Raw genomic sequence first — 18,991 nt, 5'->3', positions numbered from 1 at the left:
CAATTTTAATCACATTTTGAAAATAAAATGATTACATGATTTAAATGCTTTGCACATAATATGTCATTCCTTTTCCTGGAGATGGGCTAGGAGCCTAGAAACCTAATTCATGAAACAATGGCATATGGTTATTTGATCAATAAACACTAGACATGATGATTGAGGGTTTAGAATCAACACTGAAAACAACTTGAACAAAATAAGAAATTGTAATTGCATCCCATGGGAACGAAAAATATAGCGACATTCAAACAAACAAATAATACTGCTATTGTTGACACTGAGCATCTAGGAACAAGCACTAGGTTCACAATGATGATCACTACCAACATGAATATTATTATTACAATCAAACAATTCCTACTATCTTATTTCAAATGAGAAGATAATCCTTTTCTTCACTACCAAAGTTGAAAGTAATTTACAAATTCTCTCAACATGTTCAACAAAAAAAATGTATTATCTTTACAAATATGCTAATCTTCCAACCAATCTTTTCTTATAATACAACTGTACTTCACATAAGTATTTTCATATTCAGAGGGAATAAGCTTCATCTTTTACCATGTCACGACGTGAGACGTCCCGCGTCTAATGGTTCAAAGCGCAGCTATTACACTCACTAAATTTTGCCCCCTTAGGAGAGCTTAAAATTCACCAAAATACATTGCCAACAAGCATTTTTCATGCTACAAAATCATGTAACAGATGGGAGGAGCCAAACCTATGTTGCTGGTTCCCAGAATCCATGCAATCAAAATCAGCGGTCTCAGACCCCACGAAAGAAGAAGTCACATTGTAAACATCGTCCCCTCTCATGGTCACAAAGCTGTTATGAGCACCAACATTCATTGGTAGACTGCCTTCCTCACAGTGCTGCAATCCCAGTGTCAGTGACACTCCATTTCCACTCCCGAACCTTCCCAACTCCGACATGTGAAACGCAGAAGTAGCTGCCATGAATCTCTCATTATTTACATTAGACTGAACGATTGTATCCTGGAAAAGACTATAGTTATCCTCACCAGGCCTTCCCTCCACCCTCGATTTCACCACTCCATATTCAATTTCAGTTTCTCCACGGGTCCCATTTTGCAAATTGGCAGAAGAATTGGGTCCTTTCATTTCAGTATCAGGAATATTTTGGTCAGGCCGACGACGCTCGGTTGCCGTGGAAGATGCACTTTGTTGAAAATCATCCCCTCTATCCTCAGAGGCCTTGACATCACTATGTGTTGCTTTGGGTGCAATTTCAGATGAGGAATTAGAGTCCATCTCAGCATCACCAATTTCTTCTTTGTACATCTCTTCAACCATGGGCTTCCAGAGACGCACCCGTGCATTTATAAACCAGTTTGAGACCTGAGCCAGACAATATATATGATATATATATTTTTTTTGATAAGTAAAATTGTATAAAAAAGTGCTCGAAAGGGGAGCGAAACCCAAGAAAGTACAAAGGGCCACAAAGGACCTAAGCCTTCAAAGAGGCCAAAAAATCAACAAGGATGCACCATAAATTCAGATATTGTTTAAAGAAGCACAACGTACATACTCTCTTGTGACAATGAGAATTGAACTTTTTTCACCGAAAAGAAGAAGAAGAGATGTCGCTTTATTTATTTATTATTAATCTCTAACAGGCATTGCTTTCTGCTAATTCATTTTGAACATTTCTTTCTCCAAATTTCTACTGAAGTCTAGCTGTATGCGCTATTACTAACATCCTGAAATTTTCTCTATATTCTGTAACTAATACCAAATTTATCATCTCTGGTGATAAATAAATCCCGAAATGTGAATTACACTATTGTTTATGTAGAGACATTCAATAGATGCAACAAAGGGGAGAAAGGGAAGACACATTAAACTTAACCAACTGGGTGATCCTACATCTGCCTCAATGAGCACAAGAACCTCAGGATTTATCTTGCACGTAGCAAAAAAAACATTACCTGACTTCTTGTCAAGCCAGTCTGCCTTGCCAGCATGATCTTATCAGAATCTTTTGGGTAGCTGGAGAACAAAATTACCAGTTAGATGAATTGACGAAGAACGATTCAAGCGACAGAAAAAATTACGATGATAAATGTAGGGAAACTTACGGATGAAGGAAATGTTCAAATAGCCAAGCACGAAGAATTGAAACAGAGTTTTCAGGCAGTCCCCTTTGTGGTCTCCATGCGTGTTGTTGCATCATACCAAGCTGCTGAAGTGCTCTCTGTTGCCTGAGCTGCTGGTCCACATAGCGGAGGCGAGTTATTCCAACCCCTCTACCATTTGCGGTAGCATCTTGCTCCCCGAGGCTTCTCCGAGTTATCCGAATCTGGTCTGTTATTGCATCACGCAAGCAACGAAAGTGGCGGGAAATTGTCTGGAGGGCAAGTGCTGTGTACGGTTTTGCTGCACCACAACCTGCTATCACATCAAATGATGATACCACGATCTGCATCTGATGATAATACTGTTTGTACCTTCTATCAACCTGTGAGAATAGAATGATCATCATTATACCTCAAAACAGAAGTCGAATTCAATTTCATTTGAATAAAACGTAATAGATGCATAAAAGACAGTGAGAAGGCCTGGCACCCTCACCCATTAGTTAGGTTGTACAATAGCAGGAATGCTCAACCTTTTTATCTGTAGACATTAGATTGTGGTGGTCTGGGATGCAAACTATTCTTCACAGAGGGAGAATTATGCCTCATTTAAAAGATGAAGACTAAAACTTCTTAAATTACAAAGATGCCAACAAAATTAATTGAAGAAGGTCCAAAATTCATAGAAAACATCTTATACAGCCATTTTCATTTAGTGCCTTTCTCGTGTAGTGTGTAGAAAGATGGTCGTAAGGCGAGTAAGTTTTGACATCACTAAGGGTCCCTGTCATTGCCAAAAATGGCCTCTAGCATGATAACAATAGTGGTTAAGTAGAGAAGAATTAACCAAGAAAAAGAAAAAGAAAAACTAATATAAAAATGATAGACAGTACTAATCATATGTATATTTCTGATAATGTGCTACAAGTTACATGAGTCAAATGGTCTCTGACATTAGCAGAGCCCCTGTGAATGTGGGAAGCAAAATTAAATTGTTCCAGTAGAAACTCTCTCTTTAAAGAGACCAAGTCTTGTATTAGAATTTCTCATCGATGCTGCAACAAACTTAAGCTCAGGATTATGCTTCACAGTTACCAACTTCTAAAGGCAAACTTTATGAACTAGAGCTCAACATATGAAAATAGATCATCATCTACCTATTACCTAAACAAAACCATTTTTGTAGCTCTATCCGTTCCCTTAATCCACTAGTGAAGAGGCAGACAAAAGACATAGATCACCTACCTGTTTGCACTTTTAATGGACTGAAATGAACACTAAACATTATTTCTTGTTCTTGGTAATGATTTTTTCAATTATGCAGAATGTGAATGCATTGATTGTTGAGCAGAAGGTAAATATCCCTCTATCTCCAGGAGAACACCTGATCATAATCATGCTATCTCTTAAATTATTAAAGCGAAACAATTTCATATCCAGTTCAATTTTGCCCTGTCAGACAGAAGTCAAAAAGATGACACCCAAGTACCAACAAAGGAAAAAAAGAACTGCTAGTGGATCTCTTGAAGGAAACACAATCTAGTCGATCCTTGTCAATACCTCATACCATTCAGAAACCTTCCAATAACAGGTTTCTGACAAATTCTTTCAATCTTCACACCAAAGGACTTTGGAAAATAATCATCCTAGATTAGCACTACAAGTCTTGGTGTACACTTGGTAAGTCATGCTTTAAATTAACAGATTAAGGTGTTTCAAACACATACGTTGTGCATGTGCATGCACAAATGCATTTTCAATAAATAATTGCTATTGTGTAGTTTTTGTTGATTTTCCATCCTGCACCTAGATTACAGTTATCCAAGTAACAAAGAATAGTTTGGTAGCACTAAACAACTGGTGCTGAGTATCAATGCAGTAAATGTTCACATCATTGGATACATTTCTCAATTCCAAAACCTCGTGAAAGCGTCATGAATGACAGAATTCATGTTAAAGACTTTTTGGCAGAAGGTTTCAGGAAATTGGAAGAGGAGGAGGTGAGAGCAATACTTGACAGATTCAACACATAAGCAGCATCCAAGTATTGGTTAGCGAGACGGGATAATACTGTAGTTCCAAACTGGAGGGGAAGACCATCATAAATTTGAAAGCTAATCAGTTGATTCAAACTCTATGCAACTTCATATCAAACTAAATTAGCATAGAACGTGCCTCAAAAAGTCTACACGAAGCTCCCATTTCTTCTCGCAGGCAAATGTCAAACAGAATTAATCTCATACACTTCAATAACATAAGAATAAATGCATTCAGAATTGAATTTGGTGCCAAGTGCAGAAAAAAGGAGGATCACTGACGATAAAAAAACTGAATAATAATTAAAAGAAGAGAGAAAACTGCCAATTGAAAACTTAAAATAATATTAGCACTTTTACCTCGTCCAACATGGACAGAAGCTTCGTCATCTTGTTCTGCAAATCCTGTTTTTCAGCAGCTGAAAGCTCACTTGGGGAGTTGCTAGTTGACTCTTGAGGATTTGAAGACCCTCCAGTATCAGGAGGCAATGCAGTTTCATTCTTTGAACCCCCATCAACTTCTCCGGAACCCTTCATTAGGTCCTTTCTAGAATCCTGATGCTTCAGAGCTTTCCGGACATTAACAACTTCATCAAGCAACTGCTGAGCTACCTTTAGGTACTTGGAATTGGGAATGGTTCTAGCAATACTTGACATTCCATATGGGGACATATCTGCTTTGATTGAATCTGAATTACCTCCAGGAAAACCAGGTGGCAAATATTCAGCATATCTTGACTGTTTACTTTGGGAGTTCTCATCATCTTTAGACGAACCGTTCCTGCCACTGCCCTCACCTGACACTGAAGGATTAGGACCCAAGAACGAAGAGAAACCCAGGTTAGGATTCCGATACTGGATAGAAGGCATTTGCATTCCAGATGGGATTTGGGTACCTAGGCTGAGGGATAATCCCTGACCCTGCAAGTTATGCCCACCTTGAAGAATGCCAGTGTTGCCACCCATTGGGTGCATAAATAGCATCTCATTCCTGCCTCTCCATGTATTGGGATCATGCTCCACTATTCGTGACCCTTCAAGATTTGATAAAATTTCTTGCTGTGGCGGGGTGGGATCCGAAGGCCCCATAGATGGGATATCAATGCAGCTGTTCTGCTGCTGAGAAATCCTAGCTAATGAATCAGAGTATGACCCCGAAGAAGATGAGTAGTTCATGTACATCATCATATTACCGGAAAGAACCGGTGCTTCTGAGAAACTTGGCAAAGGTTCCCTCATATAAAGGGTCGTTGCAGCATCTCCTTGGTTACTTGAACTGGGGAAATAAGTAGCCATCCTTTTCTCTGTCAATCTCAGAACTTTCCCTCTCAGGATTGCAAGTTGAGTTACCTAATCACTCCGTGAACTTGAATCGACCAACATAAATGATTATCAGTTTCTAATTCAAGAGAATTAACAAAAATTACGATAAATGATTATCATAGGCATCGAAATTATAATTTTTTTCAAAATGATTCCTACTCTTGCTGGAATCTTAAAAGTATCAATTATAACATATGTTACAAGTCCCGGCGTCTATTAGTAAAATTATTGGATTTTGATCCAAAACAAATTCAAGAAACAACTCATTAAAACACAATTTCAATTTTATAATAGTTATTTCATTAAAATGAATAGAGAAGCAATTACTGGTGGCTCAACAAGTTCGTAGATATAATGAAGTCGATTATAGAGCACATGGAAGGACACAAGAACAAAAGACTCTGAACATGCACAGAGCTATCTGCTCTGCAAACACATGCACCTAATATGATTGTTTTTAAGATTTTTGAAAAAAAAGAGAATTTGTTTTCAACAAGCAACAATTAGAAATCACAATATATGAATCACCAAAAAGAACCCTTTTATTGTCTCTTTCAGTAAAGAATAACAAAATCCTCCATAATTCAGTTTCTTCATCAAAAGAAACAAATTTGAAGATTAATTAAACAAGTAAAGAAAGTAGCAATAGTTATGTTACCCAAAAACCCTTGAAAAAATAAAATTAAAAGTAAACCCAATAATTACAAAAGAAATTAATCAACTTGATCTTCAGAACCCAAGGGGAAAAAAATCTATATATATATATATATTCATCAATAAGAATTGGGAAAAATAAGAGAAATAAGAAAGATAAGAAGAAGTGAGTAATACCTATAACTCAAAAACCAATACACACAAAACAATCAAATAATTTACTCTAGACCAGGCATCTAGAGAGAGAGGAGAGAGAGGTGAAACATTTCTCTTTCTCAGTAGCTAATTAGAAGATAGTGAAAAAAAAAGTAAGAGATATAAATAAATAATATAACTAATAAAATACCAGAAAACCAGTAACAATTGTGTGTCTTGTGGGGAACAGAAGAGCTCCGATCCGCCGAGACAATCCTTCTTGAAAGGAAACACACCGATCCCAAGACCCAAAAATCATCTCCTTTTCATTCCAATCCCTATCTCTCTCTCACACAATCTACCAATTCAAACATATATAATAATAAAAACCCAAAAAAATATAAACTTTTTATTTATATATATATATATATACATATATTCAAGTATTAAAGTTCAAAGTACATAAATCATCATCCTTTTACCTTTTTTTCATATCATATATTCTCTATCCATCATTCCTCCAACACCCACGTGAGACTTACATACACAAACAGACCCATCTCTCTTTCTCTCTCTATATCTCCATGAAAACTCCTCTAAAGGTCTCTTTTTTATCTGAAAAACTCAAACCCTTTTTCTCCAAAGAAATCATAAGTTTCTTTTTCTATCTCTCTTTTAATGCTTTCTCTTTCTAGCTTTGCTTTGCCTTTCTTTCTAGTTGTTGTTGGTGTTGCTGTTGCTTGACTTGGTTCCTGCTGTTGATGATGTTTGGTTAAGGAGCTCAATCTCTAACTACCAGTTGGTAGACCTAAACCTCCCTTAAACCTCCCCATCTCTCTCTCTCTCTCTCTCTCTCTCTCTCTCTCTAACCTCTGAATTTCTCTCTCATCTTCCGCATGGATGGCGAGTTCTGGGTTTGCAGCAATATCCACCATACTTTTATTTTATTATTTATTAATTAAATTTTTTGCAATAAGAGGTGCCCACATGACTACGTATTTGTATTGTGTACCCGAATAAATATATGACATATGTTTGTCTTCTTGTTCCAACTTTTTTTCAATGGGGCTCTTTTTTAGTATATTGACATTTATGCCCCTACATTTGAGTAATTTTTATACCTACTATTTTTATTTGTTGTTCTTGTTTATTTGTTTTATTATTATTTTTTATAATGAGAGGTGCCCACATCACTACGTAATTGTATTTTTTTACCCAAATAAAGTATATGATATTAATATTTGTCTTCTTGTTCCAATATTTTTTTTCCATGGGGCTCCTTTTTGGTGTATTGGCATTTCTGCCCCTGAGTTTGTGTTATTTTTATATCCACCCCACAATTATTCATGCTCTTTGGGTTATGGCATTGTGGTTTCTATTTTTCTCTTCTAGATGAATAATTACCAATTTTCCTATGTTATGATGGGCATATTCCATGAGAATGGGACATACAAACCGACTTTGCGTGCCTAACTCATTATTATAAGACTAAATTTTCCATTGTGATTTTATACTTGTTTTGGAAGTTTTTGATGGCTTTAGCCTTGGTGTTAAAGTCATCATTCCATTTATAATGTAGGGTTTGCCCTTTTAGGGTTCATGAGTGTGGCACAACTCTTTGAAAAAGTAACACAATAGAATCATTTTATGACTATTTGTGTTGGTTGCATAATTCTACTTTGTGATTATACTCTCTGTGTAATTATGTGAAGATTCTCAATCGAGTGTTCAAAATCCCTTGGTCACTTTCATGAAATTTTCTCGGTAATTACACAATATATGTGAGACGGAATTATATATAATTGATTATAAATTATCGAGTGTTCTAAGAGATCCGACAGCATCGTCACCGAAAAGAATAATATAAAATAAAATTTCTTTACAACCTAACCCTTTTTGCATGGCATTGTATCTTCTCCAAATTTATTCATGATGCAATAATAGACTTTAGTTCCTTAATTAAGATCACAAGCTCCTACCAATTAAGCCCCGCTGGCTTTGAATATGCAAAAAGTTATCATTAATTAAGCTCTTAGAGGAGGATTTTCTCTTTTCATTTTTTTTAATTATTTTTCCAAGTATAAGTTAGGGTAGTCCTATTCTTGAAGCAACAATGGTTGCTTCCACAATAATATGTATTAATATATGAAACAAATGGTACAACTACTGTTACTATGAAATCAATAATAATACTTTGCATGCAATAAGAAGAATCCCAAAAGTTATTGGTTAATTCAATGAACTCTTTAAAAGGCCAGTTCATTCTTCTTTGTATCAGTCAAAAATTAATAAAGTCTTCATTTAATTACAGCTGATATTAATTAATCTGTTATATCCTCCTCAACAAAGTACCACACTTTGATTAATATGTACTGCCTACATTGGTTACTCAATTAATGCGTTCGTATTATGTGTATGAAGGGACAAATTCTGAGTTCAGGCTGTTGCGAGGTCTTAGAATCGATAAATTTATTCACAAAAAACAGTTTACTTCTAATTTACAATATAGATGTTTTTAATTTATAAAACGAAGAGATAATTAAGAGAAATCTGATATATTATTGATAATTGAATGAATAATTCTAATATCTGTATTACACATATTTATAATGAAAGAAAACTCAAATCCATAAGGAGACTAATTGCAACTTGAATCCTTATAACACAAAGAACACTAATTAATCCCGAAAGGATACTAATACTCGAAAATAAGTTTAAAAATAAAATTTCTTTAAAAATTATTAAAAACTAGAGAAAGAAACCTAATAAAATAAAACTACTAAATATAAAATATGAATGCAATACGAGTTCGTTTAGACAACGAACAAAAAATTTCGAAATATTAGATAGGGTTCTTTCGGCTTGAAAAAATTCCGTTTTGAGACCTTAAATAATGGTATTTCGCCGAAAAGCACGTTACATCATGACATAGCCGTGTATCTTGTTCGTTGGGCCGTTTCCAGTCAAAAAACTCTCATGTCGGGTAAAAAACGCACACTTCGGGATCAGCTCAGAAGATCTGTCAGCATGCCCGTTTAGCCTTCTGGAAGTCTACATCGTACATAGTATTCTTACGTAGAGAGATTATTTCTATGGCGACCTTGTGGGCGAGTATGCTGTGAACGGTTTCAAGTAACATTGGCAGACTATCACACTAGGGTATGGTATGTGTGTCACTCTAGTTGATACGAGGTATTTTGACGTAAATCCAAAAGCAAAACTATGCGAACTCTGGTCCAAAGCGGACAATATCATACCATGTGGTGGACTAGGTCATCACAAATGGTATCAAAGCCTGACCCAGTCGGAAGTGTGATCAACGGGACGTTAGGCCCCTAGGGGAGCTACAGCTGTACAATCCCATTTCGCATAATTTCTAAAGAAGCTACACCAAGAGCAAAACCGTGCGGGCTCAAACCCAAAGCGGACAATATCATACCATGTGGTGGAGTGGGTCGTTACAGTGGGATTGTGATGACCCTGTGGGCGGGTGCGAGAGATATTGACATGCTACCACACTGGCGAGTTATGGGTGCACAAGTCCTAAATCGCCCGGGAGAGGGAAAGGTGAAGTGTTTATATGTAGGTGTGTCACTCCAATTGGTATGAGGCCTTTTGGGGTGAAGCCCAAGAGCAAAACCGTGCGGGCTCAGGTTCAAAGCGGATAATATCATACCATGTGGTGGAGTGGGTCATTACACCCACATTACCCGGTGTGAAAAGGGAGAGTGCTATATAAATATATATATATGTAGGTGTATATATATATATATATATATATATATATATATATATATGTAGGTGTATCACTCCAATTGGTATGAAACTTTTTGGAATAAAATTCAAGAACAAAATTATGCAGACTCAGATAATAGCATATCATGGTGGACTGGATCGTTACAAATAATATTAGAGTCTCACCCAGCCGAACGTTAGGCTCTCCTAAGGGAGTTACATGTGCACAATCCCACGTCATATATATGTAGATGTGTCACTCTAATTGATATGAGACCTTTTGAGTAAAACCTAAAAACAAAATTATGCAAACTCGAGTCATATCATGCTATGATGGAATGGATTATTATAAATTTTTTATTTATTTTGAACTCACAAATTTTAAATCATAATAAAATAACTTCACGCTGTGCCAAAACTTGCTATGCTCTATGTATAAATACAAATATTTATCGAGAATTATTTACATGCCACTGCCCAAGGTTCCAACAAATTTCTCCTCTTCAATTTGAGGCAGTGATGGACACAAAGTACATCCTTTATTAATGAATTTACTTGTTATTGGTCAAAAAGATCGAGGGTCATTATCTTTTGATGGTGCAGAGTGGCAAAACAAAGCCATCTCATAATAAGTGGACCCCAGAAGCTGTATGGGGCATTTTGGGTGGTGGTGATGATGATGGTGGTGGGTCCATGTATAGCTGCAATTTGATCATGTGAGAAGAATGTGTTAATGATAAGCTGTATCAGCTGACATACTATGATCCCGACCTAACCAAGATCACCCCCCATCACATAGTTATTGGATTGTGATACGAAGCGATGCGGCTATAACTATTTTTATGCATTTTTATGTTGTCATATTTTTAATGATTTATTTTCAATTTTCTTGTCATACAAGGACTGAAAAATAATATATAATGGAATTTAAAAGAATTGGTCCGTCTTCTTTTTGTTGTTTTTTTGTTTAGTATGGTGGAAAACATTTTTCTTAAATGTGAAGAAACTCAGACAGGAAGTCATATAGTCCAATCTTTGGAGTAGTTAGATTTCAAGGTTCAGTGTTCCTTTAGAAAACCAAAACAATTAACTCACAATGATTGATCAATAGGAATTCCTATTCTTCTCTTCAAAAAAATTTCCATCTATTTATCAAATCTCAAATACAAATAAATATACAAGTGTACATTTGTTGGATATCGTTTCGAATTTATGATTTGCCCATGAGACTCCTTAATTACTGGGCCAATTTATTCAATAATTATTTTTTGATACCGGTTAGGGTGTAAAGTGCAACCGGTTAGATCGTTCAAGTATGAAGTGTAATCGATTGGACTTTGTTGAAAGCTAATTTTAACCTTTGCTCATCTATCAAACTTTAAAATAGTCACAAGTATTCCTTACTCATTTACTTATAGGATTATTATATATAAATAGTGCTAATAATTCATATTTATCATTTGATAGAGTCAAAGTCTCATAATTTAAAAAAAATGAAGACAAGAAAAAATACTATTTACCTTCATAGAGGTACCACATTTAGGCACATAAGTACCACTTTTTGTGTATACAGATACCATTTTTTGTCATCAGGTACCATATTTTGTGCTGCATAAAAAAATGATTCCTGATACACAAAAAGTGGTACATATGTGAATAAAAATGGCACCTCTATGCCAAAAACAAAAGTTGTATCTAATGTATAAAAAACAGTACCTATGTGCACAAAAAGTGATATCTTTGTGCCTAAAAGTGGCACGAGCCATTAGCATCATTTATATGTAAATATTCCTTTACTTATTTACTTATTCTAAATAATATTCTCAACAAATAAAAGACACTCGTGCCCCTCAGCTCCAAAAGACCGATACTCAAGATAAACAAAATTATAACTCCATCGTCAAGTTTTGACTTTAAAATTTTGTCAACATTACAAATTTATATCCATTACGACAAGTTTGCCTCTTATGTATTTAATAATGGTAAGTAGTAAGCACTTACATAGACACTTGTCATAAAACATTTTTAACTCATATACAATGCCCATGCCAACTAACTTATTTATAACATATGAAAGGATTATAACTAAACACATTTATGAGACGCTAAAAGTAACATTAATCAGTGATAAACTAATAGAAATTCCACTAATGATTTAATTAGGTATAACTAACGGACACCATTATTCAATTAAATAATAAAGAATAGTGATGAGATCGACATTAAAAATAACACTAAAGTGAAGGAGAAAATCAAATTTAACGTATGTTAAGTATTCAGAAAAAGATCATCATCTCAAACAATTCACTTGGACCATGTTTAATGCAATTTAGTATAGCATAACAAATGAACTTAAGAAGTGGAGGAGTAATTCACAAATTTTTACACTTAGGCTTCGTTTGTTTCAACGTAGAATATTTTTTTTAGATTTTTTTTTTTAGGTAAAATATTGTTTTATTTTTATTTTTTCGGTGTTTGGCAAAAGTTTACTTCAAGATTGAGATTGAGTTTATCAGACAGGACATGTAAAATAATTTATCGAAAATTAATTAATAAATTATTTTTGTTAAATTTTAATATTTTTTTCTTTCTTAAATATTTTATGACAACCAAATACTAAAAAATAAAAATAAAAAATTTTAAAAAATATTTTATATCTAAACAAACAATCTTACCATTTGAAATTTTCACCTGACTAAATCAATAAGCCTACAAGAGGCACAAGTTATATATATTTGGTGACGTGTATTGAATCTCTTACACCAAACTCCAATTAATAAACCTAGAGGCCCATTAGGATATGCCATGGCCGGCACATAGGTGTAACCAAAGTATAAACTTAATTAAATTGAATACCCAATTTTCTAATATATTCTACATATTTATTATTTATCTACATTTTCTTATTCAACAAATCAAAGATTTGTATACATATATAATGATATTGCCAACTGTGATCATTTAAATACTTGCATGGTTGGTAATCCATATATTAATTAATAATTAATATTTTGCAAGAAAACTTGGGCTGCCAGTTGACAAATAAGCAGGGTGTGGGACCCATTAGGAAATTGATGGACACGTGGCAATCTTTATTAAATGATTAGTGAAGTTTATTAGGGTTTTGAAATTTGCAGTATTACTTATTTTCTCTTTCAATTATAAGATGTTGTGGTGTGTGTGGAATGAGATACCCACCACCTTAGCGTTGGAATCAAAATATAAAAATTGATTCAAAGGTGTTGTGTATGTGTTTATTGGAGATCATTTCCCTCAGATGGTGATGCATGCTGTGACATAGATGGATCCCATGTATATAATGCTTGTGGGTCCCAATGGTGGCGCAAAGTGGAGGAAGTAATAAGTATGCACCTGTCAATGAAGTCGTGCATGCACGGTAAATGAGACAATTAAAGATTAACACTATACAAAAATAAATAAATAAATACAAATTAAAAATAATTTAGAGTGAAAAAGTTGAGAATATATTTGTGTTTAGAGTTGCTCTTGAACGTGTTGTGCGCGTGTCTGTACATTGGCACACTGAATACTTTTTTCGAAAAGTGGCACAAGATAAGAAGTAAAATTTACCATTGATTTAAACTACCGTTTGCATTGTGGGGGTTAGAATGCATGATTGAGAGTTTACCTGGTAGCTATAAATTCAAAGAGTAAATAGTTGCTAGGATTTTCACGTCGTCAAAAAATAAAAAAAAAAAAAAAAAAATTTACACCTCATTTACATGATTACAATTCAGAGTTCGATGTTTAGACTTGTAACATCGCTATATATGAAAAAAGACTTTGATTCTATGAAATTACTACTCTGTCAGACATAGTGTCTCCATCGAGGGCTCATAATGTAAAAATAACATGGAAAAGGACTATAGATGGATTTACATTTTATTTTCTATTTTTAAAGCATCCAATTTATTCCTCTATGAAAAAATTAAGTCCTCAATATTTCAAAATCTAAAAAATAAAGAAAAATACCAGTAGATTACATTCTACAACCCTAGGACCTTTACTGCTAAAAATGAGCACAGAAAGGACTTGTTATGGGGGACATAGGACCTACAATTGGTTTGGGCCTAAGTAGGCCTCAAATAATTGAGCCTGAAATGTACAAGCTCTGTAGTACATGTACCACAAAGTTTGTTTAAAAGAGAGGTACCCTAAAAATAATTCAATGAAGGGTGACCATAAAGGAGGGGAATCAAACTAAGGACATCATCCTCATTCCATCAATCTTGAGTATAGAATGCTTTGGGCTTCTTGGTAAGGGGTCTATAATTGCAATAGTTGGGAGTAGTAGCACAGCCACATGAACATTCTTCAGATTCTATATCTATATCTTCTTGGTGGCAGAAAAAGGAAGTAGGGTGTGTGTAGTGTGTGGATAAGGAAAGCAGGGTGCAATGTGTGGATGGCATTTTCTGTCAAAAGACTTTATACTAGCAACAATGACATCTAGGATTATTGTAGTCACTTGGCTATTAGATAACATTTAAGGGTTGACATGTCGCAATTATCGTTGTCGTTAGCACTACTTGCAATATAATTCGGCTAAAAGTAGTAATCAGTTCTCCAATTCGAAGTGTGTGGGGCCCACAATTATGTGGATTCCCATGTCTTGTTCAGGTAATCGGAGATCATATTATCTTAAAGAGAAAAATGATATTTGAATTGATAAGGAAGTTTCAAGTACTAGTTGAAGATTGATTTATTTTTGAATATGTTTTAGGGATAAAAGTCCTTCGACTATTGTTGTAGGCCTAACTTATTGAATAGAGTAATGTTGTTTTTTTAAAAATTCGACTACGATGGGCTTGTGATTGTATGGAACTTCTACTTGCTCAAAATTTGAGCCCTTAGTCCTTACAAATTGATAGGAACTTCAGCTAACTTCTGGCATTAATAGCCAAGGTTTCCCACATTACCTGACGTAGAATCTGGTGAAAGAAAATGTTCATAGAGTTGAATAGAATATGACAGCATGCTCATTTTGTATATGTATTATACTAATTGAGATTGACCTTTTAGGAAGCATATGATGGCACCACTATTGTAGCCAACTCTCTCACTTTCCTAAAGCCTAAGCGTTTAAAAGAGAACATTCTCTGCCCCAATAATCATCACCAAGGTTTTCCTATTTTTCGTTTTTCCACATTGGTTTATGTATGTGTGTAAATAATATATGTATGTATATTTATGTATATGATAGGCTGCAAAAGACTTGAGGGATGGGTATGTAAAAGGGCATGATGATGTCCTTGTCTGCCAGACTTGGCTGGTTGCACTCTTGAACTAGTTAGTGCAAAGCCATATGATGACAAATAGCTTATCTAGAGCTAGAGGTAGAGAATTGGAATGATAAAGAAAAATGTAAAACAAAACACACCATCTTGAATGCATCTTTTGGAATCAAATTACCATTCGCACATGCATAATGCATTCAATAGTGACACAACCTCTATTTTCTTTTCCTCCCTCCCCTCCTTTCATATCAAATCTTCCAAAATATTCTTTAACATGAATGTGTCTTACAATTAGAAGAGGAATGGGATCGGAACGCTTCTCCTTCATACGCTCTATTGTATGAGTTCATGATTCGCTGTATTGTTCGATACGCGACCATTTTTTAAGTCTGATATGTGATCCGTATCGACCAGTTTACACTGACTTTGTCCGAATCCGTTACACCGCGATCGCAACCGTGATCGATATTATGAACCATTATATCGTATGAGAAGTATCCATCTTCCAAGTATGGACATGATTATTAATAACCTAAGATCTAAGTTATTGCAAATTTTCTAGATAGATCCCAGAAGGTCCATGGTTAGTAGTGATCAATAGTTCACCTCGTTTGGTGTTGTATACATTCGCGGGAAAACCATTGTTCTCAAGAATTCGATGCTTTATTGACTCGTTTTGTCAGGCTTGATTTTTCTGTCACACAGTACATGTATATAAAGTCACGCATATGACCATTGTTTGACATGTATGATTCACACATGTACAAGTACAACATAGAACAGTGTGGACAGAAAAGAGTGAAGCAAGCTTGTGGTAACAGGGACTCACATGGGATTTAACCTCTAAAAAAAAAAAAAACAACAAACCGGGACTCACATGGGATGGGTGTGTTATGGTGGGGTCACAGGACTCCATTTTTCAAAAGCTACACTTCATTCATAGCCAAAAGTAGCAAATAAAAGGGCATCCTATGTGCTGAAAATTCCATTCTCATTTCTTACTCTAATACTACACTTCCCATAATATCTCCATTGAACTTCACCTCTATCACCAATCATATATGTGTGTTAAAACCACAATATCTTCCAATCCTCCAATCTTTTATATGGAAACTAAGGTCAGTTTGTTATAATGGAAATTAAAGGAAAATAAAAGAATGGTAATGGGGAGAGGAGGAATTGTTTGTATGAAATGTTGGAAGGAAAAGAAAGGATTTGGGGGGGATATAACCTAATACTATAAATTTTTATATCCTTCTAACAATGGGAGATAATGAGAAAAAAAAGGTAGTACTTTTAAGGAAATTTTGTTAATATAATACCAAATTTGTCCTTTTTATAAAAGACAAAATCTATAAAAAATGATATAACTGTAAATTCATTTCATTTCTTTTCCGAACATAATAATAATTATTATTTTCTTTCTTTTCATTCGCTAAACAACCTAACGCAATAAGTAATTAAAACTATCTCTTCTTTTATTTCATTTTTTTTCTCTCCTAACTAATATTATCATTTTTTTTTCTTTTTCAGGACTTAATTAGGTTCTAATACTTCAGCATAAAGAATCATCTCAATGCATCTTTTAAATTCAAGAACATGATTATCACATATTATGATGATCATAAGTAGGCACGGACCATTAAGGGCTAAGTGGGGGAGCCGCTCCCACCAAAAAATTTTTATTTGTAAAATTATCTATAAATTTTGTAAGAATTTTTAAAATGTCTCTTCTTCTTTTTTTTTTTTTTTTTTTTTTTTTTTTTTTTTTTTTTGTAAAATTTTAAAAATGCCCCCACTCAATTTCTAATGATACCTCACTATTTATTATTGTTGTTCAAGACCACTCCCTCACCCTCATACAATTCTTTGGGTCCGTCACGAGGTCTTTATAATTCACTGATACCTTGCTTATGAGAGATACTGAGAAAGGTATGAAAACAAATTTAGTCTTTAACGTTATTTTTACAATTCTTTGGGTCTGTCACTGATCACGAGGTCTTTATAATTCATTGATACTCATAGTTCTTAGTCGCGGTATCGGTTGCGGTAACAATCGCTGTGTAACGGATTCGGCTTAACCGTTCGGTTCATGGACGTGTATCGGACCCTTGAAAAATGGTCCGATACACAAGGTTTTTATAATTCATTGATACTCATGGTTCGTAGTCGCGGTATCAGTTGCGGTAACGATCGCTGTGTAACGGATTCGGCTAAACCTTCCGGTTCATGGACGTGTATCGGACCCTTGAAAAATGGTTAGGAGACACGTCGGGTATCGGCCGATATGGCGAACCATACTCATACCTTACTTACGAGAAATACTGAGAAGGATATGAAAATGAATTTAATCTTCAACATTATTTTTGTAAAATATGATTAGTCTGCTCGTGAGTCCGAACTATTTCCCATCTTTTCCCCCTCCCCCTTACGGTGAGTAGTTGGGGCGTGGAAGATTTAATCATTTAGGTCCAATTAATATAAGACATTGAGTTTGTAACAAGTTTATGTGACAGGTTTAAATGGAGGAAAACAATCACTTAACAAACAAATGAAGAAAACAAGCAATTGGTCTTAACTTGACCGGTGCGTATAGGTCCCAAACGAGTGGGAATATGGCAAGCAACTGTTGGAGCTAGAATCCAGAAATTTCAACATACAACAAACATTTTAATTGGTTGGTGCACTCTATTTTAATGTAGTGTGTGAGTCATTATATATATAGTTTGCAGGTTTGTGTCTTAATCCGTCAATGAAATTTGAATGACTAAACAGTCTTTAACCTAACAATTTGAAATAACTAATTAATAATCCATCTCTTTGGAATGCACAATTGAAAAAAATAAAATTAAAAAATGAGATTTGCACAATTACCCAAAAAAATAGAATTAAAAACAGAATTTTAATAAGTAAAACTGTCCTTAGAATGTGGTGATGATACCATTTTGACTATCGATTTTCAACTGTTTGGGAAATAATTATTAATGACCCGATTGCAACCATCCTATGCAATAGTATAAAATGATTCAAACCCGAAATCATTTTTTGTAGGGGCAGATTCCACGTTAGAATTTCCAAATTCATCATTAATTAAAACCAATTTGATATAGCACCCATTTGACATGCATTTTGTTTCAAACGTTTTGTTTTTGCCTAAAAAGAAACAACGTTTTTGTTATAGGAATATTTAAAAAAAAAAATAAAAAACATGTTTGGAAATGATATTTTAGAGTTTTGTTTTTATCCCGTGTTGCATTACTGTTATGATTTTGGACAAAAACAGTTGCCAACATAAGAAAAAAAAAATAATTTTTTGATGTTTTAGTTTTGGGTCACTGTTTTAACATTGTGTAAAATAAGACAAGGTTGCACCAAATATACTTTTATTGCCAAATTCAACATTGTAATAGTCCAAAAATAAAAACAACATAAACAAAACCCATTTAAAAAAGAACCTAAGAATTTTAATAAAAAGTTTAAAAGTAAAACACATTCCACCTGATATCGATCTTTCTTACTTACATAAAATAATAATAATAGGATCAGTCTATTATTTTCCTCTTGTTAATGACTATAAATCCTTAAATATTGTGAATCCTACAAAAAGTTGTCTTATCCAACGGATGAGAGTACCTACCATTTTCCTTTTTGATAGTAACGTCTACAATTTTTCCTCGTGAATAGTTTGATGGTCTTCTTTTCAAAATAAAGACAATTTCATATGATTTTTATTTTTATAAATCATTAA

General features: G+C 34.3%; 1 protein-coding gene across 1 annotated transcript; it reads right to left on the bottom strand.

Moving 5' to 3' along the window:
• Positions 1 to 337: 337 nt before the first annotated feature.
• On the bottom strand, positions 338 to 7,184 carry LOC132293967 (BEL1-like homeodomain protein 7). Its single transcript, XM_059791659.1, is given in 6 exon segments — positions 338 to 726; positions 729 to 1,362; positions 1,956 to 2,016; positions 2,106 to 2,485; positions 4,499 to 5,504; positions 6,733 to 7,184. Coding segments are annotated over 5 exon segments (2,040 nt in total). The 5' UTR covers positions 5,435 to 5,504; positions 6,733 to 7,184; the 3' UTR covers positions 338 to 697.
• Between the last annotated feature and the right edge of the window lie 11,807 nt (positions 7,185 to 18,991).

Source organism: Cornus florida, unplaced genomic scaffold, assembly GCF_030987335.1.
Source record: "Cornus florida cultivar Cherokee Brave unplaced genomic scaffold, ASM3098733v1 CherokeeBrave_3.0.0_Hap2_Chr02, whole genome shotgun sequence".
NCBI lineage: Eukaryota > Viridiplantae > Streptophyta > Magnoliopsida > Cornales > Cornaceae > Cornus > Cornus florida.
This window is presented reverse-complemented; position numbering and strand designations above follow the sequence as displayed.